The 25,842-nt window shown below is 55.8% G+C and overlaps 8 protein-coding genes across 8 annotated transcripts; all 8 read right to left on the minus strand.

Annotated features, from left to right (window-relative positions):
- Positions 1-3,838: 3,838 nt before the first annotated feature.
- On the minus strand, positions 3,839-4,996 carry JKF63_02631 (uncharacterized protein; the record flags this gene model as incomplete). The annotated part of the gene is made up of 1 exon (XM_067898655.1): positions 3,839-4,996. The coding sequence occupies one exon, from the start codon at positions 4,994-4,996 to the stop codon at positions 3,839-3,841; it is 1,158 nt and encodes a 385-aa protein (XP_067754812.1).
- A 1,735-nt stretch (positions 4,997-6,731) lies between these two features.
- Positions 6,732-7,136, minus strand: JKF63_02632 (uncharacterized protein; the record flags this gene model as incomplete). The annotated part of the gene is made up of 1 exon (XM_067898656.1): positions 6,732-7,136. One exon carries the CDS (start codon positions 7,134-7,136, stop codon positions 6,732-6,734), a length of 405 nt encoding a protein of 134 aa, XP_067754813.1.
- Positions 7,137-8,103: 967 nt separating this feature from the next.
- Positions 8,104-11,388, minus strand: JKF63_02633 (uncharacterized protein; the record flags this gene model as incomplete). The annotated part of the gene is made up of 1 exon (XM_067898657.1): positions 8,104-11,388. The coding sequence occupies one exon, from the start codon at positions 11,386-11,388 to the stop codon at positions 8,104-8,106; it is 3,285 nt and encodes a 1,094-aa protein (XP_067754814.1).
- A 1,173-nt stretch (positions 11,389-12,561) lies between these two features.
- JKF63_02634 (uncharacterized protein) lies at positions 12,562-12,966 on the minus strand (the record flags this gene model as incomplete). The annotated part of the gene is made up of 1 exon (XM_067898658.1): positions 12,562-12,966. The coding sequence occupies one exon, from the start codon at positions 12,964-12,966 to the stop codon at positions 12,562-12,564; it is 405 nt and encodes a 134-aa protein (XP_067754815.1).
- Positions 12,967-13,699: 733 nt separating this feature from the next.
- Positions 13,700-14,143, minus strand: JKF63_02635 (uncharacterized protein; the record flags this gene model as incomplete). Its single annotated transcript, XM_067898659.1, has 1 exon — positions 13,700-14,143. One exon carries the CDS (start codon positions 14,141-14,143, stop codon positions 13,700-13,702), a length of 444 nt encoding a protein of 147 aa, XP_067754816.1.
- Positions 14,144-15,061: 918 nt separating this feature from the next.
- Positions 15,062-18,106, minus strand: JKF63_02636 (uncharacterized protein; the record flags this gene model as incomplete). Its single annotated transcript, XM_067898660.1, has 1 exon — positions 15,062-18,106. The coding sequence occupies one exon, from the start codon at positions 18,104-18,106 to the stop codon at positions 15,062-15,064; it is 3,045 nt and encodes a 1,014-aa protein (XP_067754817.1).
- Positions 18,107-19,057: 951 nt separating this feature from the next.
- JKF63_02637 (uncharacterized protein) lies at positions 19,058-19,441 on the minus strand (the record flags this gene model as incomplete). Its single annotated transcript, XM_067898661.1, has 1 exon — positions 19,058-19,441. The coding sequence occupies one exon, from the start codon at positions 19,439-19,441 to the stop codon at positions 19,058-19,060; it is 384 nt and encodes a 127-aa protein (XP_067754818.1).
- Positions 19,442-21,495: 2,054 nt separating this feature from the next.
- Positions 21,496-25,758, minus strand: JKF63_02638 (uncharacterized protein; the record flags this gene model as incomplete). The annotated part of the gene is made up of 1 exon (XM_067898662.1): positions 21,496-25,758. The coding sequence occupies one exon, from the start codon at positions 25,756-25,758 to the stop codon at positions 21,496-21,498; it is 4,263 nt and encodes a 1,420-aa protein (XP_067754819.1).
- Positions 25,759-25,842: the final 84 nt, after the last annotated feature.

Below are 25,842 nucleotides of genomic sequence, written 5' to 3' on the forward strand. Positions count from 1 at the left end.
CCAAACACCAAACGTCCGCGGCGAGGACGCACGAGCCACTCGTGCTCCATGCAGAAATAGCAGCACACAACACACGCAGACCGCAGCGTCTATAAGCAACGAATCACCCAACTCCAAGTTCGCACTCCTCCTCGCCGCTGCAAATACGCGAAGCGACGGGAGCAACTCTCTAGTGCAGATCGCACAGGGCATAGCCATGAGCATATGCTGTAAAACACACACACACACAGATGGCACTCTCTTCGGTCAGCAAACCTCTGATCACATCATGTGAAAGCCTACGAAACAGTTGAGGCAGTAAAGGATTAGAAACCGAATTCCGAAGACGTCTCTTGAAAGGAGCGCGTCACACTGCATCGCCATCGGATGAGGGCACAGCAGCAGCAGCAGAGCGTCTTGGTTGCCCAAACGTATGATGGGTGTGCTCTTCTGGTGAGTGGGGCGCGCAGGGGAGCATCAGATAGGTCATCCCTCGTCCACCATGCGCAAGCAAGCACACGGGTGTGTGAGAGGTGGAGTGCAGAGAAACAAGTCGGAATAGAGCAAAGTGTGGGGTACAGTAGGCATGAGGCGGCGAGGCAGAGAAGCCAGGATGCGCCACGGCCGGGTGGAGGGAGGGGAGGAGAGAAAAAGAACGGCTTCGGTTCGCTCGAAATGTTGAACGATGCGACGAGCGGCAAGAAAAAAAAAAGAGACGATGGGAATATGAATACACATGTATATATGTATATTTACGAGAAAGAGCTCCAAACACCAAACGTCCGCGGCGAGGACGCACGAGCCACTCGTGCTCCATGCAGAAATAGCAGCACACAACACACGCAGACCGCAGCGTCTATAAGCAACGAATCACCCAACTCCAAGTTCGCACTCCTCCTCGCCGCTGCAAATACGCGAAGCGACGGGAGCAACTCTCTAGTGCACATCGCACAGGGCATAGCCATGAGCATATGCTGTAAAACACACACACACACACAGATGGCACTCTCTTCGGTCAGCAAACCTCTGATCACATCATGTGAAAGCCTACGAAACAGTTGAGGCAGTAAAGGATTAGAAACCGAATTCCGAAGACGTCTCTTGAAAGGAGCGCGTCACACTGCATCGCCATCGGATGAGGGCACAGCAGCAGCAGCAGAGCGTCTTGGTTGCCCAAACGTATGATGGGTGTGCTCTTCTGGTGAGTGGGGCGCGCAGGGGAGCATCAGATAGGTCATCCCTCGTCCACCATGCGCAAGCAAGCACACGGGTGTGTGAGAGGTGGAGTGCAGAGAAACAAGTCGGAATAGAGCAAAGTGTGGGGTACAGTAGGCATGAGGCGGCGAGGCAGAGAAGCCAGGATGCGCCACGGCCGGGTGGAGGGAGGGGAGGAGAGAAAAAGAACGGCTTCGGTTCGCTCGAAATGTTGAACGATGCGACGAGCGGCAAGAAAAAAAAAGAGACGATGGGAATATGAATACACATGTATATATGTATATTTACGAGAAAGAGCTCCAAACACCAAACGTCCGCGGCGAGGACGCACGAGCCACTCGTGCTCCATGCGGAAATAGCAGCACACAACACACGCAGACCGCAGCGTCTATAAGCAACGAATCACCCAACTCCAAGTTCGCACTCCTCCTCGCCGCTGCAAATACGCGAAGCGACGGGAGCAACTCTCTAGTGCACATCGCACAGGGCATAGCCATGAGCATATGCTGTAAAACACACACACACACAGATGGCACTCTCTTCGGTCAGCAAACCTCTGATCACATCATGTGAAAGCCTACGAAACAGTTGAGGCAGTAAAGGATTAGAAACCGAATTCCGAAGACGTCTCTTGAAAGGAGCGCGTCACACTGCATCGCCATCGGATGAGGGCACAGCAGCAGCAGCAGAGCGTCTTGGTTGCCCAAACGTATGATGGGTGTGCTCTTCTGGTGAGTGGGGCGCGCAGGGGAGCATCAGATAGGTCATCCCTCGTCCACCATGCGCAAGCAAGCACACGGGTGTGTGAGGGGTGGAGTGCAGAGAAACAAGTCGGAATAGAGCAAAGTGTGGGGTACAGTAGGCATGAGGCGGCGAGGCAGAGAAGCCAGGATGCGCCACGGCCGGGTGGAGGGAGGGGAGGAGAGAAAAAGAACGGCTTCGGTTCGCTCGAAATGTTGAACGATGCGACGAGCGGCAAGAAAAAAAAAAGAGACGATGGGAATATGAATACACATGTATATATGTATATTTACGAGAAAGAGCTCCAAACACCAAACGTCCGCGGCGAGGACGCACGAGCCACTCGTGCTCCATGCGGAAATAGCAGCACACAACACACGCAGACCGCAGCGTCTATAAGCAACGAATCACCCAACTCCAAGTTCGCACTCCTCCTCGCCGCTGCAAATACGCGAAGCGACGGGAGCAACTCTCTAGTGCACATCGCACAGGGCATAGCCATGAGCATATGCTGTAAAACACACACACACACAGATGGCACTCTCTTCGGTCAGCAAACCTCTGATCACATCATGTGAAAGCCTACGAAACAGTTGAGGCAGTAAAGGATTAGAAACCGAATTCCGAAGACGTCTCTTGAAAGGAGCGCGTCACACTGCATCGCCATCGGATGAGGGCACAGCAGCAGCAGCAGAGCGTCTTGGTTGCCCAAACGTATGATGGGTGTGCTCTTCTGGTGAGTGGGGCGCGCAGGGGAGCATCAGATAGGTCATCCCTCGTCCACCATGCGCAAGCAAGCACACGGGTGTGTGAGAGGTGGAGTGCAGAGAAACAAGTCGGAATAGAGCAAAGTGTGGGGTACAGTAGGCATGAGGCGGCGAGGCAGAGAAGCCGGGATGCGCCACGGCCGGGTGGAGGGAGGGGAAGGGACGGGGAGAGTGAAGTAGCACCGCAACACTTACTGTGAAGGGAGTAGTGTTAGCGTCTATGCGTCCGAGATTGAGATAGCGGACGAGCTGCGCAACTCTGCTTTTTTTTTCTCACGGATAGTGGATCATTGATCTGTCGTGGTACTCCGCTGTGCTGCAAACACAATGACTATGAAAAGAAAGCACTGCTGAGCATTGAGAAAGACGAAGGGATGCACACAGCCAGGCACACGTGAGGAGAGTGCGAGTGTAGTGAGGCACAGAGAGCAAGTAAAAAAGAACTCGCGAACAGAACGGAAACAAAAACGTGAGCAAGATCATGAAGTTCCAAGAAAGGGGAGCTATGTTTCCCTTTGTTGTTGTTTACTTCCATCTCCAGTACATACACATGCACAGAGCACCCAAAGGTGCACACACATTTTGCGTGTTCACAAACTAAAGTGATTCGTGAGAACGTCCCACTACAGCTGTAACGGGGGGGGGGGGCAGCCACAGCGGTGGCAGCTAGGGAGGGCACCCACCTGTTCAGCACGCAAGAGGCAGGGGAAAATCAATGGTTTCACATAGAGAAGAGGAAAAAGGGGAGGGGGCGGCGACAATGTGTGTGTGTGTGTGTGTCCGGCAAGGTGCCAGGATATCCGACCGAATATGTATAATATGTGCATATATATATATATAGATACAGATATATATATATATATACATGTATGTGTGTATAGATAACGACACAGAAGGAAGATAGCCGCAAACCGAGGTGCCAAAACCAAGAAAAGGAATCAGGGGGAGTACCAATAAGACTTTTGTCGTGATGCTTCCGCCGGCCTCGCCTCTCCCCACTTCGCCCTGCGGCAAACCCGTCGCACAGCAACCCCCCCCCTCCTTCCCACTCGCCTCCTCTGGCGGAAAATTCACGCGTGAGAAGAGTGGAAAAAAAACAGCGGCAAAGATGATGCGCTATCGGCGACCGAGCCGTCTCAGTCCGACTCTCGGGTGGTGTCCAAATGACGCCTCAACAAGTAAGCAAACCCACTGAGCGCCACAACCACGGCAGTCATCTGTACGCAGGACATCCACTTCAGGAATGTGACAGTCTTTTGCAAGTGGTCGATCTCCGCCTGCTGCTCCATCCAGCGATATCGCAGCGTCTGAAGCTGCGCCTCCCGCGCAGCAATCAGTAGCGCTTTCTCCTCAGGCATCCAGCCGTGCGTAACTGTAGCCGTAGAGCCCCGGCCGCTGACGTGCGAGCTCTCCCACCCCGCTCGATCCTGGCTCAGCATCACTGTGGCCAAGCGGGAGGTTCTCGATATGGTGCGAGTGGTGTTGAAGACCAGTATAGTCACAAGCACCGCCAACACTAGCAGCGTGCCATGAAAGACAGAGCCAAGGCCGCCGCCATCGTCACCGCCACTAGCCATGCCGGTTGCGTCACCATTAGACGCCACTTCGCTGTCATCGACACCGCCGTTCACAGCCGGCGTCGCAACGCCGCCACAGAACTCCTCACCAATCATGTTAACCATAAACCGGTATGCCGCCGTCATCTCCTTGATGGCACGTGGTGTGGCGATATACTGAATCGCAGAGAAGGTGATGCTCATCTTACGGCAGTTGCCCCAAATGGCGATGGAGCAGTCGCTGTCGGCGCTATCGGCGGTGATCTCAAAATACGCCTCCGTGCGAAACGAGCTGCCGGCCGGCACGTCGGGCGTTTGAGAAGATATCTGGTACACAAGCATCAGCTTTCCTTCAGGTGTGCTGACATATGCAAAACGGTGCGCCTCGTTCAACGGCGTCGGGGTGCCAGCGCGGGGCACCTCGATGTGGGTGATGAGAGACACGAAGCGCGAGCCACTGCCGCGGTCGCATGCGTAGTCCCACGGACATATGCTCAACTTCAACTCCCCGCGCTTTTCGTGATATTTCTTCAAAAACTCGGTGTTGTCCTCGAAGACGTTTTGCCATAACTTTTGAATGGTGAGGCCCTTCAAAAGAGTTTCGGGTAGCATCACCTTCTTGTCCTTTCGATTGGCGCTCGAAAACATGTTCTGGGCGATTCTATTGCTCTTGTAGACTTGCTTGCTCAAGAACTTATCGGCGCACGTGCCGCTCATCGGCATTAGCGGTTCGGACATGGCTAAGACGTCGTGATGCAATGCGGCTACGATTGTTTCACGAGTAATAGGGGATTAAAGGATAAAGCGCTGGAGGGGGAGGAGGGGGGGGGGCGGAAAGCGCTAGCGCCAACACACACACACATTATCTGCCCTCAGCAGCGGCAGTAAGATGTGCAGGGGGGGGAAATAGAGTACACACACACACACACACGCACGCGAACGATAAAGGGAGTGAGTGTACGGTACAAAGTAAAAGACAGAAAGGGGGGGAAGGGAGGGGCGGGGCGGCTCACACACGACAGAGCGGCCTGCAAAGTATTACGTGCGCACCTGTGATTTCCTTTCACGTACTGGGGAAGTGGACAGCAACGGTACGCTAAGCGTGGGATCGAGACGATCACGATAAATAAAAATAACCCATACCTTTAAAAACGGGACCACGCGTATTTGTCCAAAAGTCTCTGGGGGGAGCAGGCCAGCCCGATTCCTGGAGTTTGCCACACCAACAAGATGCACGAGCTCTCTACACAGTGTAATGAGGTGGGCCGCGAAAAAAAAAAAGGGGGTCCTAATAAGGAGGAAAGGTTTGTGTGAGTGTGTGTGAGTGTGTGTGTGTGTGGGTGTAAGTACGTATTTCTCTTTTCCTCAGTACGCGGCATGGAATGTCAACGGTGCCCTCCGATTCCCAAGCGTGACGCGGAGAGAGAGATACAGACGCAGTCGCGACACCCCTTATTTTCTGTTTTTGTGTTCTGTGCTCCTCTCTGTGAACGCTGCCTACAGAACTTAGCCCCCGGTGACACGTATGTGGAGTACTGCTCTTTTGAATATGGTTTTCCTTCAATTGGGGGGGGGGAGGGGGATGGGAGACGAAGGATGTGTGGTGGTGGACGATGATTAAAGATTCCCGAGGCACACAACAATGGCGTGTCGTTGGTGCACGGTAACCATGATGCCAGAGAGAGAACCCACAAAAAGGGGGAATAGAAGAGAAGAGAGTAGGGGGGGTAGCTTCAATCCAAGTGCAGAAAAAAAAAACACAATAGAAGGGGAGAGGGGAGTCACAACAGCCGAGAAGCCCAGCGAAGCTATCGAGACCTCACGGCTTTCCACGCTGCTCACAAAGTGATGAACGGCGCAGCAGCAGAAAGAAATCAGAGGATCACACCTGAGTGCTTTCTTTCAGAAGGCGAAGGGAATCGACGAAGCCAGCCCCCGCGTGCATCCATGTCGCTAGATGAACGCTGTGTGTCTTCCCCCTCAATTCTCTCCAGGGTGTCCCCCCCCCCTCCACCCCCCTCCCCCGACGCCATTGCCTCCCCTTCTCATTGTCACGGAAGAGTAGTGTGAACGAGTGCGCATAAGTTCTTTTTTATTCAGAGGACTTCAAAAATGACCGAAAAGAGAAAAAAAGGATAAAACGAGAGACCAGACCACCAAACATCCCCCAACACACGAAAAGTGTGTGGGTGTGTGTGTGCGTGTGCGGATGTGTCAGGATGGCGGAGGGGAGTCACAAAGGAAAAGCGAAAAGTTGCAGCCTCGTGAGAGGTCACGCACGCCTCATGAGAAACCACACACCGCCCACCACCCACCAGGCAGCAGAGTGAAAAGAAAACGTGAAGAGGGCCTTAAGGGAGACCCCCGCCACGTGTCTCCTCCCCTTTCTCGGCCCCATGCTTGTTCACTCACTCACTCACGGCTGCAGGCAGTATTGATTCTGCTCAGTGTTGTGAACGCTGCAGCTCGCCGCTTAGAAGCGCAGGCGCTGGAAGAACCACGCGCTGTTGCCGGCGTTGTAGCGCGCCTGGAAGACGTGCTTCACCAGCTTCTTCGAGCGCGAGCGCTTCGACGCGTCAGACACGTTGATCTTGCCACGCAGCTCCTTCGACATGTCCACGTTGTAGCGGGTCGGCAGGAAGTGCTTGTGGTTCACAACGCGCAGGAACACGCCCACCTGCGAGCGGCGCAGGATCGTCTGCTTGCTCATCCCACGCACGACCTTCTTCGGGTACTTCTTGATGCCAGCAATCAGCGCACGGCCGTACGGGCGCTCCTTCGTCGCGGAGTCGGAGTTCTGCACGATCACCGCCTTGTGGCCGGCGTAGCGACCAGCCGTCACGATCACCACCTTACCGGGCTTCAGGAACTTGGTCATTCTTGTCAGCTTGCAAATCGGGTGTACCGAAGAGGGAGGGGGGAAGAGTGCGGCACTTGACGAGCTCTCGAAAGGGAGGAGTGGGGGGCGCAACCCGACAGGAACAACTTTCTGTGCACAAAGTGTTGGTGTTTGTATGGGTGTTGGAGAGAATTTTATGTAAGTGTGTAGAGTCGCAGCACATACAGAGACACAGAGTGGGAGACCGGGTGGCGGCCAAGGGGAGTGATAGATACAAAGAAAAGGACAACGGGAGCGAAGAAGTCTCGGAGGCTGTTGACGAGGTCGCATAAGTGTCGGCAGATTCAGACAAACAGACAGACCTCGGCGTGAACAAGCACATACGTAGCCAAAGGGAGATGAGATCAATGCCCTGCACACCGAGGGTAGGGATAAAGTTTAGACCGTTTGGGGGGGAGAGAGGGGGTGGGGTACAGGTAGTAGACCGCGCATGTGCCGCAGCGTTACGTTCACGTGAGGGAAAAGATAAGAGCTGACAGATCTCATCCCCCCCCCCCTCGGACACGCCGCCGCCACGCACACACACACACACACACACACCCTTGCTCTCCAGTAGTCATCTCAATCGACCCCTCCCTCGTCCTCTTCCCTCAACTGGGACCACAGCACCCATGGTGAACCCCCCCCCTTTGTCATTTGCGCTTGTACCGCTTGTTGGTGTGACTGCCACGTGAAGAGCGACTCTTGGACTCAGAGAACGGCTGTAGAAAAAAAGCTACTGAGAAGGGGGTGGGGAGAGGAGGAAGAGCCTCGTGAAGCACATATTGATGGGTCTGTGGGTAGGGGATGGAGGAGTTGGAGCCTGTGTAGCTCACGAAGCAGGTAAACAGTGATATTTGTTCGACAGCGGGAACCTCGCGCAGAAGCAAAGACGTATAAAACCTCCAGCGTCTGCACCTCCCCCCCCCGCCCCCACAACACACAGGCTCACGAGCGCATTGCGTGCTCACTGCAACGAACCGAGCAGTCGTTTCTCCATAACGCTGAGCTTCTGCATGACCGCCTTTTCCTCGCGGAGCACCTGCTCCTTAGCCGCATCGCGAACCCCCTGTAACACAAGACGGGCGCCCTCTGACAACGACGGTGCGGTGAAGAGGGGCTCTGTGCCCTCCCTTTGGGCCTTTTCCAGACCGCTTCGTGGCTGTGAGGCCACCCTGCCCACTGGCGTAGCGGCGGCCGCTGATGTGGGCGCTGAGAGTGATTGGGATATGTACCACCACACCTGCAAGCAGTCCTGCACCCGCATTGCAGCGATGTTCTTTTGAATAAAACGCAACGCCGACACTGCCTCTGGATCTCGTCCCTCCACAGCAAAGTGGAGAGCGAGAACAGTGATGTCGAGCAGCTGCTGAGGATTGCCAAGCAGGGGCAACAATTTCTTTTGCTCAAGGTTTGCCAAGAGACGTTCCCCTTCTACACTGCCGGGTGGTGGCATTCCGCCGAACCGCAACCCACAGACCATTTGACCCCAGAGGAACGTGTTGGGTCGCAGAGTCGGTGACTCCGCAATGTCCTTCAGCCGCGCTGCGACATGTGCACCTGCTGTTTCACGCAGCTGCGCAAACGCTTGGCTCAGACGGTGCCACTCCTCCGCTGTGAAGACCCAATGCCCCGCTTTTGGTGATACTGCGCTCTGTTGCGCATAGTGCATCGACGATGCACTGCCAGTCCACAGCACCGATGAAAAGTTGAAGTACTCCTGAAGGCAAGGCCAGTACCAGTTGAGCCGGGCGAGGTCAACGAAGAGAGAACGGGACGTGGCGAGTAGGTGCTCCAGCGCCTGCATCGTCGCCAGCAGCAGCGCCACAGACACACCCTCTGCAGGACCCCCAAAGCGGCAGAGGGATGCGAAGAACTCCGCCAGCGACGTGGCAGAGTTGATGGTGCCGAAAGAGTCGCTTGGCCAAAGCAACGGAGTGCGGAGGCGCTTGTCGATCTCAGCCAACACCGCCTGCACGGCTGGATTCTCGTACTGGCGGAGTTCGATGAGGCCGTTGAAGCAAAATATGAGCTGCAAAAGGGTGAGGTGCTTGAGCTCCACCGACGTGGGGAAGAACTTGCCTGGCTCCAGAACCGCATCGCACGGCGCCTTGACAAATCGCTGGCCATTCGCCTGCCCGAGGCTTTTCAGCAGCGACACCTTTCCAGCGGTACTCAGTGCTGTACAAAGATCTGGGAGAGCACGAACGACCCCGTGCAAGACGTGGCGGCACTTCAGATGATGGCGAGCCACCACCGCCAGAACACTCACCTGCTCGACACTGGATAAAGAGCGCCCCTTCAAGTGCCTCAACACGGCCATGTAGGATGTCTTGGCACCCACACCCATCTTCGACAGTGATGACAAGTAGCGGACAAGCTGGGCCGTGTGCACTTCCCCGAGACCACTCTGCAGTGGCCCTTGCAGATGGTCGTTCAGCCGCTTCATGAGGACCTGTCGCTCCTCCGAGGCTACGCGCACGACAGATTTACGCAGACTGGACTGAGCGTCTGGCACACTGCTGGAATCTGCTGCCGAGGACTCAGGGCCGCTCTGAAGCCTCTGCTGCTCTTGGTGGTCACGCAGCTGCAGAGCGTTGTCGATATAATGTGCCACAACAAGTTCGTTAAGCACGTGTACGCAGTCCCTCGCCGTGAAGTCGGTGCTGCGTGTCATGATCAACTCACACAAAGCGTGGTGCTTGCGCGCCGTCTCGGCCAGCGGCAGCGGGGAACAACGCTGCAGCACACCCCTAGACTTGAGAGCAACGCGGTCGTCTTGACCAAAGGGAGTGGAAAAATGTGGTCTCATTGCAGCCGCCAAGGCATCGGACCCATCAGTGACGCAGGGTGTGAAGACGCGCCAATAGAAAACAGCAGCGGCAAGGATCGCCTGCTCGCGCGAAGGCAGCTCTGCCATGAAGCGGAGCAACACGGACGCGGCCTTCTCAATTGCGCTAGCCAGGGTGGCACACACGTTTAGAACGTGTGGTCGCGCCGCAGTGACTGATTCCCTTAACCTCGCCTCCATGTGGACACCCGAGTCGACATGCCCCACATCCTTCGGCATTGCGCTGTCTATGTACTCATCCAACGCAGCCTCTGGAATGGTGCCCAGTAGCGGTAGCAAACGAGTTTGTGCATGATGTGCGACTGCAGAGTCGCTGCGCCCAGCATCGTAGAGCAACGAAGAAAGGCGGTGCAGCAGACGTGTGTAAAGGCGGAGACACAGCTCCGCATGCGCCCAGGGCTGACCTGGAACTGAAGTCAGCGAAAGAAGCTCTGCTAGCGCGCTGGCGCCACTGGCCAGCTGAGGGATCGTGAAGTATTGAACGTCGACGCTCGTCAGACCCTGGACAACGCCCAGGAGCAGAGCGTTGTCTGTGAGTCGCAGCGTCGTTAGGCGTGTGAGCCAGGCGCAAAGCTGCGAGGGGGTCAGCGATGGCACGGTGGCGAGAGCGCATTCAAGTAGATCCGGGATTAGAGGACGGCTGGCGTCCAGAAGCATGACCGCACCAGCTGCCGCCTCAGCATCCGTCGGTGAAGCACCAGCACGCCGGGATTTCTCGCCCTGACGCGGTACCGATAGCGCAGAGAGTGAAAATGGCGAGGACGGAGTGTTGGCATCTGAAGCCACCGGCAGCCGCACCGTCAGCACGTCCACAAGAGAAATAAGCTCCTGCTTGCTGAACGTGCTGAGACGGGCCTGCACAACACGCAAGACATTTTCGAGCGAAAAGGATGCCCATTCAAAGCTACTGGTGTTCTGTCCATCGCCCTGAACTGCATCCCTTGCCACATCAGAGGCCGAGGAGGTCGCTTCAACAACGACCCGCGTCACACCAAGCAGATCCACCGGTCGCTCCACGACAGTCGCCAGTGCCATGGTCCGCTCCCGAACCTCCTCTACTAGCCGCGAATTCACGAGCGGGACACAGGCATCAGAGCCGACGTAGGGCATCAGTCGCAAAAGTGCCTCCATTACCAACACGGTTTCAGTGGCGGTGAGCGTGTCAGCCACCTCCACCAGCCCCGCTTGGATGCACTGCAGAGTGGAATACAACTCCTCGTGCATCACAGTGCGATGGTTAAAGTTCTCATTGGCAGCGGAAGCCAACGCGTGCAGGAGGTTCGCCTTCGACCGTACATCTGCACCGGCGCAAAGTTGCCGAACTATAGGGAGAGCGCAAAGTGCTGGGGAATTGGAAGAAACGTCCAGCAAGTTGAGCTGACGAAGAGCGTGTACCGTCATACCGATCTGGTTACTCGACAGCACGCCGGATGTGCATACGCGGCGAAGAAGCCATCGCAACCGCACCTGTGCCCGCATCAAACGAAAAAAGCTGGGTAAGCGCTGGGAAATGAGGAAGGGTCGGGCGAGGCTGCCAACAAAAGATTGTGTGTGTGTATGAGAGAGAGAGAGGTGACATAACGTGACCAGAACAAAGCACAAGTGAAATGAGCGAATGCGAAACTCGTGAGAGAAACGCATGACGATCGACAGGATGAAAGAAGAAGCGGAACAGACAGGCGAAGAAATTCAAACGCGTTCAGTCATCGGGGGGAATTAAAAAATGTATTCTGTTTTTCACCAGCGTATCGCTGGCTCACCCTCGCTGCGCTGATACACGCACTAGAATCTTTGAGCCTCATGAGGGGCACCTCAGCACGGACTGCCCCCCGCTCCTCTGGGGAATGACGAGGGGGGGAAGTCATGTTGCTTTAACTTTTTTGTTTTCGAAACACGAAAAGACGAAACGAGCAAAGAAAAACGACAAAAAAGAAAGACCGACACACCCGTGAATTTCATGAGACTGTGTGTCCTGGACGATTGCCCCCCCCCCCACGCCACCACCGCCACTGTGCCACCCATTGGCCACACGGGCCGATGGGTACGCTTGTAGCCGTCTTACCGTCGTATGTGTGTGTTTTCTTCCATGTTCTTCGGTGTTCACTTCACGCACACGTAGATCTTTCACTTCCAAGTCTCTGAGTGCCGCTGGGGAGGCTATTCTGCGCGAGTCGCGCAGAGACGCATATACCCATGCTTGCAGAGAGAGCGCGGTGGGGGAAGAGAGAGAACCTAGAGCACATGGCGCGCTGCACCGGAGAAAAACAAAAACGGAAACACAAAGGAAGTAGGGGATCGGCATGCAAGGCGTAAAGGGAGGGAGGAAGAGAAAACCCAAGGATCCATTACCGTCCCTAAAGCTAGTGCACCGAGACAGCAGGACGTCAGAGCCTTTGCCGAGATGAGCAGCGAGACAGAGAGAAGATTTGTACAAATGAACACACCCGCTTGACTGTATTTTCCTCCACCTCTGAATCAGCGACCCACCCACCTCCTCCCCCCTACACACTCACACACACACACACTCTCTCTCACGGAAAATCACTTGGACCAGACTCAGTGTACGTTCGCTTCTTAGAAGCGCAGGCGCTGGAAGAACCACGCGCTGTTGCCGGCGTTGTAGCGCGCCTGGAAGACGTGCTTCACCAGCTTCTTCGAGCGCGAGCGCTTCGACGCGTCAGACACGTTGATCTTGCCACGCAGCTCCTTCGACATGTCCACGTTGTAGCGGGTCGGCAGGAAGTGCTTGTGGTTCACAACGCGCAGGAACACGCCCACCTGCGAGCGGCGCAGGATCGTCTGCTTGCTCATCCCACGCACGACCTTCTTCGGGTACTTCTTGATGCCAGCAATCAGCGCACGGCCGTACGGGCGCTCCTTCGTCGCGGAGTCGGAGTTCTGCACGATCACCGCCTTGTGGCCGGCGTAGCGACCAGCCGTCACGATCACCACCTTACCGGGCTTCAGGAACTTGGTCATTCTTGTCAGCTTGCAAATCGGGTGAAGTGCGTAAAAATACTAAAAAAAGGGCACCCCAGGAGAGATTTCGTTCAGTTCAGAGAGAAAAAAGAGAGAGAGCAGTCAAATGAGCGGCGACGTTGTCAGTGGGTACACATGGACGTGCATCGCCCATGCGTAGACGTTAATTTGCGAAGGAAAATTGGGTGGGGGAGGGGAGGGGAGGGGAGTCACGTTCAGGCAAACAAACACAGAGATAACCAGAGGGGGGAATAATATCGAGAAAGAGAGGGAAAGAGGACGAGAAAGAATGAGTAGAGGGACACCCAAAAAAAGGCACCATGAGTTGAAGAGGAGAGAGAGAGGGGGTGGGGGGTCGGCACGATAATGCACGCTTGTGCTTCCCTGCACGTTAGCGTGAGTGCGACAGAGGAAGATGCGTGTCACCTGCCAATGAACAGCGCGCGCATTGAAGAGAAGAAGCGGAAGCGGTAGCAGTTCAGAAATTGTGTCTCACCCCCACCCCCACCCCCAGCCTCCGGTCGTGGAGAAGCGAAGAACGGCATTCGGTTGACAAAATAATTTCTTCAGTTCCCAGCGCAAGGGAGCACTTGTGGACTCCCTCGCCTGACGAGCCTCTCTGTACGGAGACAAAAATTTCCTATACCCCCACCTAGCAGAAACACGAATACACACACACTGGCGGAAAAAAAAATGCGCCACACGCTGGTGTGATGATGGAGTCAGCTCAGAACTACTGATATTTGCCCACCGTTGCCTTGATGGACTCAGTGAACGCAGGTATGCGAATGGGCTGGCCAATGCCGGCATCATCCACCGTGTGAAATGGGTTCTTCGTCGCAAACTCGGCGTACAGGGCGTGGAGCTCGGTGAACAGACTCTTGCACTCCATCGTGCGGTTGTCGGTGAAGAGTACAAACTTCACAGAGGTCGGTGTCTCGTAGATGTGGATGTTATGCTCATCACACTCGATCAGATTCATGCAGGCGCTGTCGAGTGGATCGGCGTTGGGTGTCAGTTGCTGTGACATGCCGCATGTGGAGAAGAGGACGCTAGACAGGGTCAACTGCATATCCGGATTGGCCCCCAGCTCGCCGATGTTTTCGGGGCTTGTGAACGCCGTCTTGGTGATGAGCTGACCAGACTGGTTGATGATCCACAAGAGATGCACGACCATTGCTGACAACCGTCGTCGTGATGCTCGTAATGCCCACTAGTAATGTTGCCACTCCTTTAACGAGACCACCAACGATCACTGAGTGCAACTTGAGATTGATCACGAGGAAGAGCGACACAATGAGTCCAAAACGTGTAGTAACCAGCTGAGATGTTTCAAAAGACGAGGGACGCCTAAAAGTGGTAGACCAGATACAAAAAAAAACCAAAGGAAGCATCATCCATCCATCCCACCCTGAGCCTCTAGCGCCAAGATCTCTCTCTGCCTCACCTCCCCCTTCCGCAGGCGAGGCTTGATTGGTGGAGTGAAGATCTAAATGGTGAGTCCGCAGTGCACCATCATCCAATGGGCAGCACACCTACAGATACGAGAGTGGCGAAGTCCATTTTCTTTTGTGTTGTCGATACTCGACTCTGCAAGACAATGATTGACAAGAGAGCCTCTCAGACGGATCACCCAATGCAGGTGTAATGTAGAGGGAGGGAGGGTGGGGAGGGTGGGGAGGGAGGGAGGGGGAGGGAGGGGGTGGGGGATGAGAGAGGAAGGGGGGGGTTGTTTTTCTCTCTTGTTTTTCATTCCTTGCAGTTCGGAGGGGAGGTGGCACAAGTTAACCGTTTTATATGTACCACTCGACCTGGCTGGTGTTAAATGTGAGAAGTGCAATACACACACAAAAAAAAAGGATATCACAAACGTAGAGGAATCCGAGTGGAATTGCGATGGATGCGCCAAAAACAAAAAATTGGGAAACGCCAGCCTGCCACCGCGCAGCACTGATACCCTATAAACTTCAAGAGGAGGGACCCCCCGGTGGAGATTCGACTCATCCTCATACTTCTCGGACACCAAAACATCTACCCTTGGCCATGCACGTCAACGAACTGAGTGATCTCGACCGTTTTTATTTGCTCTGGTGCACTATTCCCACTGGGGAAGAGGATCGTACGCTAGCAGCCAGTCAGTGCCGTCCCTCGCCTCACTCCACTGCAGCTGCCTCTCTAGTGTAACCACGTGCGCGGCGGCCGCATCGGCTGCAGCATCACTAGCGCACCATAGGTGCAGCGTCAGTTCACTTGTGCGACCTGCGTCGCTGGTGCCCGGCCACTCCTCTCCCGGCTCCACTGCCAGGCAGTGCGATGTGACGTCAAGGGAGACGAAACCCTGCGTAGAACCGCGGGTAGGTACCCACACCTGACCCTGCACGAACAGCAAACGACAGTGCCCTGCCACATAGAAGCAGTCCAGCGCTCCTGCGTGGGTGAGGAAGGCAAGGGCGGCAGGAGCAACAGGCACGCCAGGGGGCGTGCGGACCCTCATTTCCTTCAGGATCGGTGTAGTACCAGCGTCAATGCCGCTGCTGCTCGCCGTCGCCGTGCAGTCGCTTAAGGTGAAGGGGCGGCGAGCCTCCCAGCTGTAAAAAAGCATGAGATCCGGATTGGCTCTGCAGCAGACATGCAGGATAGCGTGCTCGCCAGTGGAAAGCCGCTGGGGTGGGACCATGGTGATGAGAGCGTCGGAGACGCGCACGGCAGAAAGAAGAGATTCTAGCCGCATCTCATGCTCGGAGGCGGGCGCACCGCCGCCAAGATCGGTTATGGACGACGCCACCTGGGGCAGCAGCACCGTGAACACCTGCGCCGTCGCATGTCTGCTCTCTGTCAAATCCAGCAGATGTGCCTCGCAGAAGGCCTCAGCGTCACTGTCGTCGCCCAGAAACAACAAGACATGCCGCTCACCACGTGACTTGGCTTCTGCAGCGATACCCTCAATGGATAAAGTGGAGGTGTTTGAATCACATGCAAGTGAAGAACTCGTGTGCAGCGCCTGCGTCAGCAGCGGCATCCATTCAGCTGCCGTGCCACCAGGGCAGACAACCACGTAAAACTCGACACCATCCAGCGTTTTGAGAGGCTGCGCGACTGGGGATAAAACACCCGTCTGATTCTCCAAAGACACAGCAGCGCCACGAAACGGCTTTACAATCTCGCCAAAGAGACCGCAACCTTTGACGGGCGTGTACAGCCCGGCCTTGTACGCCCGCTCCAGGTGACACTGCGCCTCCCGCAGCGCCTCCCGCTCAGCCTCTGTTTCCAACAGCTCCAGTGCGCGGCTGAAACTCACCCAGTCGTATGGCTCCTCCGGCTCTGGTGCGTCCTCCACGGCATCGGCGGCGGCGCCACGTGGAGGAGGACTGATCGCCAAGGCAGTGTAGATGGTAACACACTGCTGACCAGCGTCGTCCGAGTTGGTCGCTGCTGCGAGGGGGTAGTAGACAACGGGCGGCAGGTAGTTCGGCAGGAAAAAATTATCGCTGCTCACCTCGCAGGCGTCACAGAGGGCGCGCACGGCACAGTCCATGGAAGACTCCTCCGAGCTGCTGTGGAGCGCGGAGGGAATACGCATGTGTGCATCCACCATTGCACCGTCTACGTTGCGCACCAGCGCACACTTCCGACCTCGAATCAGCAGTGCGCCGTAGCTGTGTGCTATGTGGGAGGTGTTATAGTGCACTGGAATCTCCTCGGTGGAGGAGCCGGCCGTCATGGAGTGCCGCACCTCCGCCTTGGTGAGAGGCCGCACTTCCTCTGCGTGCAGCGTGGTACGGCCCTTGTCATCACGGCTCAGCACGGCGGCGATCGCCACTGCAGGCGGCTTTTGCCGATCAGACTTCTTGTGACTCAGTGTGGCCCGCGCGTGCCATGCGGCGAGGGTCGAATTCGCTGCAACCATCGCGGGCAAGTTGGGTACTTCGACACAGCCGTCCGTCGTGCCGACCAGGCCAGTCTCCAGGTTGAGCACGCGGCCTTCCACGATAACGCGCACCGGGTCGCACCAGTTAGCGAGGCCGTGAAGGCCGCTCACTATCATACCGTCAGCCCCGCAATCGCCTGCTGGCTCGGCACCGTGCTCGTGGCCATTGTGGCAACCTTCGCTGCTACACCCACAGCAGGCCTTGTCCGCATCCGCAGCATCACCGGCAGCAGCCTCATCGGCATCCGCTTCGAAATCGACTTCCTCCTCACTGCTGTCGGCAGCTTCTCCTGCGTCGTGACCGCGGTGCTGCGAGTGATGACCGTGTGCATCTCCATCACTGTCTCCGGCGTCGTCGTAGCCGAGTGTGTCGAGTGGACTCAGTCGTGGCAACTGCACCACACTCTTTGTCTGCTTGCTGAGCACAAAGTCCAGCCGATACACGCGTGGCACCGCGTAGCGTCGCTGCAAGTCTACCATTGTGCCGTCTGCCGTCGAAAGTCCTGCTTCGTGGGCGATAGCAGCGAACAGCGACGGCGTCAAGTCCGTGGTGATGCGGAAAGATAAGATGCGATGTACATCCTGCAGCGCAGTCAACCATGCAGACCACGCAGGGGCCTCTGCCTGTTCCTTGAGGAGCAAAATAACCTCCGGAAGCGGATAACCATCCACGGGAGGACGCCTGATGACAGCATTTGACATTGCAGTGAGGGCGCTCAATGGGGTGGGGCATACGAGGACGATCCGGCGCACAAGTCGATCGCGGTGGCCCAGCGTCTTCTCACCCACCAGAACGTACTTCATCGCGAGGTGTGCCGACACCCCAGCCGCTACCATGGTGGCGTTATGTGGATTGAGCCGCGTAATTACATTGCTCAGCTGCTTCAGCAGCGGTCCGACAGCGGCGCCGTTTACGTGCTCCTCTTGCTCATATGTAGCGATACTGCTGAGATTGGTGGTGTCAGCAACGTAAACAGCGTGTGTAGTGTTGGGGCGCGCCTGGAACACCAGCTTGCTCAGTGGCTCCCACTGAAGGCATGGATGCTGTGGTGTAGCAGACCTCTTCGACTTGAGAACGATGAGGGGCTCCTCTGGTGCAAACACAACCTGGTAAGCCGGTCGTGTGTTGGCGAAAGCAAAGAGACGCACGCTCACGTCACGGGAGGTGCCCACCACGCTCTCCTGGTGTTGCTGCTTATCCAATCGACTCATCCTTCATGAAGAGATGCACCGTGTGTGTGTGTGTGTGTGTGTGTGTGTTGGAGTGTGTGCGTGCGTGTGCGTGAGAGGAAGACTGCAACAAAACTTGAATTCGACAAGCGCAAAAAAAAGAACAAGGCCGACGCAGAGGCTCTCCGTCGAGAACACAATCCCCCTACTACTTCTCCGACAGACTCAAAAGGCAAAAAAAAAACAGAGCAAGTGCAGCAAGGGGTTCGTAGAGAAGATAGCGGAGATGCGGGGGGAAGTGAGAGGGAGGTGAAGGTCGAGGGGAGATCTTCGGCTGCACAGAGCTGTATGTGTGTTCCTTGGAGGGGGGGGGGGGCAAGGACACAGATGACCGGTACAAACAGAGAGCGCCATCCTCACACACAAGGTGTGGTGTGTGGTGGAATGCTGTGTCGAGACTGTGCCAGATGAAAACACGCCACACCTCAGGTGCGTCGAAGTGCACAGATGCACCACATGTGCATATATACATAATGTGATCACCTCTGTTCAAGCGCGCCTTCACCGTACTTGCTTGTGGGGGGGAGGGGAGAAGGAAGCGCATGCACTTCTCTCAGAGATCTCTTTCTCAGGTGTTGCCATTATGATTGTCGCTGCCCGCTCCGACCATAGCAACCAAGCCACGAAGCTCTGAAAACGCGTGGAGGGACACGCTCAGGCCATCAAAAAAAAAAGGCTCACAGGTGCCTACCGGGGGTGCAGCCGTCTGCGCAACTAAACTGAAAAGCGTGCGCACACAGAAACACGCGTTAATAGCCGTGTGAAAGAGGTGCGATCACGAGAGATCGACGTGATAGCAGCAGCCAGGCCCTCGGCGCGGCATCTCTTCGCCTCGTTGCCCCCCCCCTCCCAAGTCTCACTCTCACCACCCGCACAGCAGATATCCTGCAAATGTGCACTGCCTGTGCCATCGGTGCCGCTAGAGCTCCCCACTCATAGACACATGAGGTTTGGCCGCACATTGCCAAAAAGACTGTAGAACGCCTCCCACCCACCACGCAGCACGTACACCGCAGGAAGGGAGTAGCCAGCTGTTTTCTGTGCCAGCGCGAACCTGTTGGCCCCTTTGGGGCCGCGCACAAGTGACTGTGCACAGTGAAAAACAACAATCTTTTTCTCCTCTTCAAAGAGTCTCTTTGCGAGTTCATTGTACATCTGCGTGGTGGAGTTGAGCGTTGGCAGGCTTATTGAGTTCACAATAAAGCCGCAGCTTCGATCGCTATCCCTGCAGTCCACCACAGCGACCTCGATGAGCGATTCGGGCTTGCTGAGCAGCTCTACCAGCTCTTGAGGACTCATGTACGCGTAGTTCGCCATCGGGATGCGACCGACAGAGTCGGACACACACACACACACACACGGCAATATGAGTGTGTGTATATAATGAAACAGCGCTGATATGTTTGCTCTCACTTAATTACTGGCACGTATTCACAGAAGTAAACACTGCTGTCGTAGTCTGCCTACTGTACGCGACCAACCAAAAGAAAAGTAACCCGGCCATGCGATGTGGAAAAAAAAAAAACAGTGGACCATAGAGGCTTTTTGGATGCTGCCCTTGTCTTCGAAAAGAGGCAGCACACAGTAAAGTGACACACGCACAAGAATGCAGCGAGGAGCAAACAGAAGCTCACAAAAAAAAAAAAGATCGCGAAGGGGACACTCCGGAGTACAAAAAAAAACGCTCGTAATGAAAGTGTGTCTGTGGATGTCTGTGCTGATGACTCGTCAGTTTGGCGCGTGTGGCGCACTGCCCTCCGGTTCGGATGCTCTAAACCGAAGAAACAACGCGGATCAACCCTTTGAATAGTGTGAAAAAAAGAGGAAAGAAGGGAAGGAGGGAGAGAAGAAAAAATAGAAAGGGAGAGCGGTGCGACACAGGGAACGGGAGAATGAGCGTGTCGAAAGAAAGAAACATGTATGCATATATAGGAAACGCTTGCATGCGCGCACGCCATCCGTTGGTGTGCGAAAAACCCTCCTCCTCTTTTTATTGTCACTTGATCACATCGACTGTGCTATGGAGGCGCAAGTAAACCGCGGCACGACCCTCCCCCCGCCTTCTCTTCTGCTCAAAGGATGAGGAGTAGTGGGGTGATGGGGCACCACTGCAACCGCGGCATCTTTGCCACCGACCCATCACGCCCGATTCTCTCTCAGATCCAACACAGAGAGAAAACACCTGTCGACGTCCATTCACCCAGACTGCATGGCCCTTCAGCAGGCGTCCCCTCCACCCCCCCCGCAAAAAAAAACAAACATCCACCTCTCTGCAAACAAGGCGGTGGTAAAAAGAGGAAGAGATACGTGGATGACGCACAAAAGTGCGCGCTTAGGTATGTCGATTCGTGCAAATAAGAAAAAACGATATGGGGGGAAGCAGCAACACTGCATCCTCCGGCTCCCCCCTCCTCACCCCGTCATGAATGCACTACATGCCATCTCTGCCCTCTGGTCCCCCCCTCCCTTCACAACGTTCGCGTTGCGTTTTTTTTGGTGTGTGTGGTTGTTGAACTGTGGCATTGCTCTTCACACACACACACACGCAGCACCCCCTTTTTTCATGTTTTTTTTCCGTATCGTCGAGATAACTTGACAACACGAAGGAGAGCGTCAAAGTTCGATAATCAAAATAAAGGTATATTTATATATACGCACACATACATGGACACGTGAAGTGAAAAATGCCGATCAACAAAAAAGGCGAAAAAAAAAGAGGTAGACCGAGAGAGAGAGAAAACCTGCATCCCTCCCAAGCAATCGTGTAGACAACCCAGCCCCTACTCGGAATCACAGACGAAAACACGAGAACACACAAAGAGAGAGAGAAGCGTGCCCACATTTCATACTCGGATGGGTTTGCAACAGCGCAAGAGTCAACACAAGCACCAAGGCGATCCTGAAAGCGGAGCTGATGAGAAACAAAAAAGAGGGAAAGGGGGAGAAAGGGGGGAGGAGGAAAGCAGAAGATTAGGGGATGAGCTCATACACTATCAGCAAAACGTCAGTACCAAGCAAACAAAAAAAAAGAAGGTAGCCGTGCACTCGCAGCTTGACGGGTGTGGGGGGTGACGCTTCTGAGAACATCCATTGCATACAAAAAAAAAACAATAAACATAATACAGCAAACTGATTTCATTGGATTCGGAACGTTTTGGAAAAAAAAACCAAATAATGAAATGGCGGTGCTGGCGGCACCAAAATATCGTCGACGTGTTGTGCCTCGCGGTGCGCGCTCGGGAAGGGGGGGGAGGAGAGAGAAAGACAATTATACATGCAGGCAGAGTTCGCTGATCGGTTAACATGCCCGGAATCTCTAGATTCGACACTTGACACCTTTTCTTTGCCCCCACCCCCCCCTCCCCCTTGCCTTAGAGGACATTCAGTGAGAAGGGCACGAAGGTGGCACGAGACAGCGGCAGCAAGCGGTAGGCCCGTTCATCGTCCAGATACCGTTGCAAGGCCTCCTCCATCACAGGGCGCAGGTCCCGCAAGTTCAACACAAATGCGGCAGCAATGTCGTATGTGATTTGCATCGTATCCAGCAGCTTGCGAGTGATGGGCGCCTCCTCGAGAACACGAAAGCCCATGTACACACACGACATGACATGTGGATATGTGAGCAGCAGCATCTGCCGCACGTGTTCAGCGTAACATGGCACAACGTACGGTTGTGGACGATAGGCCTCGCCCTCGATGCAATACAATCGATGCACGGATTCTAGCTTGTGTAAGTAGATGGTGGAAACATTGTGAAATGCGTGGTAGTGCCCCTCCTTCGTTTTCAGGATGCCCTTTTTATCCACATAATTCGGAATCGTGTGGTCCAGCAATGCCACATCGTTGCTCATCCATACCCGCAGTGTGCTGCCGTCTATGGATACGCTCGAGTTTCGCGCAGCTTTGGCCTTTGGGGAAGGAAAGGTGTTGCGGTGTAGGCTCCCTTCGCACTCCTCCGCCCTTTTTGGTGCGTCGTCTGCGACTCCCGCCTCGGTGTCGATGGTGAAGTCGTCCGTGCTCGTCGTCAAGCACTTTGCAGCCGCCGCCACCGCGGTGGAAACCCTATCGCCATCAAGACTAGGGGCCGAGAAACTCGTTGACAGCACCGCTTCACTGCAGTTCACAATGGAACTGTTGCTGGCCACGGCGCTTTGCTGCCTCGACTGCGCCGCCCTCTCCATTTGAATTTTGACTGAGAGTCGCATTAGCGTGGACTCCTTCTCCGCCTGCTGCGGCGTGCGGCCATAGATATCCAGCTCCCACTTGCAGCGCAAAATGCGGTTAAACATGGCATGGAGATCCGTCTCCATCATGGGAAACTCAAGACAGGCATTGGCGTCTCGCACGAACTGTGACACCTGCATTCGGTCCTTCTTCACCAAGGGATTGTGTAAATTTGAGTGAAGGAAAAGTAAGACGCCAGCCATAACGTCGGCGTCGTGGGCTGTGATAAAGCCAGGGTTCTGCTTTGCGTACTCGTTGCCGAAGCACTGCTGTATCGTCTCCCAAACCTTCGCCTCAAACATTGGCCGATCCCAGGACATGAACCTGCATGTTGTGTCGCGCATCGCAACATCCATCGGTACATCTGTGTAGGTAAAGCAGTGCAGGTACTCTTGCAGCACCATGCGTGAAGCGCCGTCCTTGTGATTGACTCTCTCAAAGATTGAGCTGAGCGCGTCGCGCGAAATTCCAGGGTACTCGAAGAGAAAACGAGCAAAGAGAGCGAAGCTCGACGTTCCAGCGGCGACACTCGTCGGATCGGTCCGCTCCACCTCGCTGGGTGCCGATACTGCCAACAAACCACGACTCTCGAGGAACTCCTTCGCCTCCCTCCAACGACCTGCGTTAATGCGCTGCACTGCTTCTTGAGAGATGCGCTTGTCGTGAAGTAGGTAATGGATGTGCTTCCAGTGATACCCTATGTTGTGTTCTTTGTTCCAATAAGGGAGGGCTATGTCACTGTTGTGGGCCAAGGCCACATCGCAGCCGTCGAACTCGCTCCCGTTTTGGCTGCTGCTCCCTTCGGCATCCTTCGCACGGCTCGCCGCTACCGCTGTAGCGGAGTAGCGGCCCGCGGACGGCTGGTGCGAGTCCACCACCTCCGCTAATAGCGACCTGTTCCGGTACGAGTCGGTCGCATCCATCGCGTCGTCGCCTTCGCATTGCTCTCGCCACTGCGTGTCCTGGGAGTTGCACCGCATGCTCTGCACGTACTCCAGAGGGTCCTGGGCGATCCATCGATGGAGCGAGGACATCAGTGTGTGGAATACCACGACGCACTCACTACGAAGAAGTTGCTGCTGATCGGAGGAGAGCCACGGGTAGGCGTCGCCCTTCTCGTCAACGTGATCCAGAAAGGTCATCTCCGCTACGTGTTCCACAAGCAGCTCCAGCATGCCGCCGTACTCGGCGCCAGGGTCGAAGGCGGGGTTGCAATCGTAGTTTACAAAGAATGACACGCACAGGTGGGGTATGGTGAAGAGCTGCCGTATCATGGACAGCACCGCGTGTTTCTGACGGAAACCGGCGTACTGCGACACCATCAGCGGAAGAAGAAAGGCGCCGAGCAACGTGTGCAGCTCGCGTGCCATGTGGTAATGCAGCTTGCGCAGCAGCATCCCGAGCAAGCGTACAGCTCGCTCGAAAAGCGTAAACGGGGTCGCCATGGCCAGGTTCTTGGCGAGGCACCCAAGCAGCTCGTACTTGCATGCGTGCAGCACCAGAGACATCCACGGAGCACAGCGGTGCTCCTGCTGGCAGTTGGCTACGGGAAGTTCGCCAAAAAGACACTCAAGAGCCCACAAACCCACATCACGCGCTTGCACATCAACGTTCGCGTAGTTTGGGGTACCACTGCACGGGCGTGAGGCGCAGCAGCACATACGGCGTAGAACGATCAGCAAATCCTTCAGAGGGACTGGCAGAGCACCGTCAGAGGTATTCAACGTTGACAGCGCGTGAAGCACGAGAGACTCATCAGCGCTATTGCGGAACAGCATGTGAGGGTCAAAGGAAACCTTTGGCGGGGATCGTGATGAAACAGCGCCTAGCGGGGATGCCGCAGCGGCGTCGAAAGATTCACATCGCAGCGAAGACTGCGCTGGACCTCGAGGACCGTCATAACTGCATGGTTGCGCGTTAACCAGTTGCACGGAAAAGGCAGAGGCCCGACTAGGCAACGTGTGCGTTGGTGGCGGTGCCTGAGCATTCGATGCTCCTTCATTAACGCTGCTGTTTGCATCGCATGAGCGCGGCATCTGTTTCATGTCCTGTGGTGATGAGGATGCGGTTGGCACTCCAGTAATCGACGAGGGTCTCCTCTCGCCCTGCTGTGACTGAATGGTGGCATCACCGTGGGTTTTGCCGCTTGAGCGCTGCGCAGTCGGCACCACGACACTCTTGCCTGATGGCATGAGGTGGATCCAAGTGTAGGGCTCGTTGTGATCCACATCGACTGTGTAGTCCGCAAGAACGGTATCCGTTGTGAAGGTTGTGCGCGGCTCAGCACCGCTACCAGCGCAGTCGAGTGCTCCATCGTAAGTCTGCATTGTCACAAAAGCGTGCACGACGCACCGCACTGCCGCCCCAAGCGCTAGGCGGGCCTCGTGCCGCACCACGTTCTGCGTCCCCTCTGTTGCGACGGTGAAGCAGGACTCGATAATTTCAATGGCAGCCTGTCCGCGAAAGCAAGTCGCCATGTCATCGATGCCACTACCGGCACCACAAACAGGGAAGCCATTGGCCTCTCCTTGGCGGCCTGCAGCGCCCGTGTCTGCTCTAGCTTCGCGTGGTGGCCTGGCACCCCTGGTAACCAGCTCACGAATTAGACGCAACGCACGCATCTGCACCGCCGGCTCAGGAAATGACTGCAGCAGACATTCAGAAAGCACGTAGTACACACCAGTGGGAGCAGAGACAAGCATGCGGCTTGATCGGCCCGGCGTGCGACAACCTTTGTAAAAGCCGCCACTGCTGTCGCGAGTGCCCTCGGCCGTCAGCGCTGCTGGGTCCACAATAAGAGTGACAAGGTCTGGGGGTACCGCTGCGACGCGCAGCAACAGCTGCAAAGCGGTGAGGGTGTACTCCGTCAGCTTCCGTCGCTTCCAGAAGACTGCGCTGAGAACATAGCTCCAGACGGCGGCACTCTGGAGTGCCGTACACGAGAGGGAATTGTCCGTGACGCCCCCGGTGCCAACAGGTCGCTTCGAAGCGGCGGTCTCCCCGCCGCTATGACACGAACTCGACAAACGCCTCTTCACTCCATTCGTATCGTCTTCCCCCGATCGAGAACTGCTTTGTTGCGCTGAAACGTCGGTGGTGTTGTTTGGTGACCGCGCGGTGGTGGTCTTCGGCCGCCTCACGGCCCCCTCTTGATCCAAGGGCAGCCGGGCAGAAGTAGACGTCCTCCCGGGAGCGCCGCTGGTGCTCAAACCGCTGCCCTGCGAATGCACTCTGGCGGTCTGCTCAGCAATGGGCAGCGCTAACTCGGCAGCCCTCAACCCACGTTGCAGCTCTGCTTTGACGGCGGTATTTGTGATAGACGAGTCAACGCGGCGGCGGACCTCAAGAAGCACAATGCGACATGCCGTTACCGTGCGGCGCACCAACTCCGGTTGTGGTGATAGCCCCATCGAAGAAGCGGGCGCGATCGAGTTACGAAATCGTCGATCGTGTGACTCTGAGAAAAAAAAAATGGAGCGGTGTAGCGAAAAGAG

This window comes from Porcisia hertigi, chromosome 32, assembly GCF_017918235.1.
Source record: "Porcisia hertigi strain C119 chromosome 32, whole genome shotgun sequence".
NCBI lineage: Eukaryota > Euglenozoa > Kinetoplastea > Trypanosomatida > Trypanosomatidae > Porcisia > Porcisia hertigi.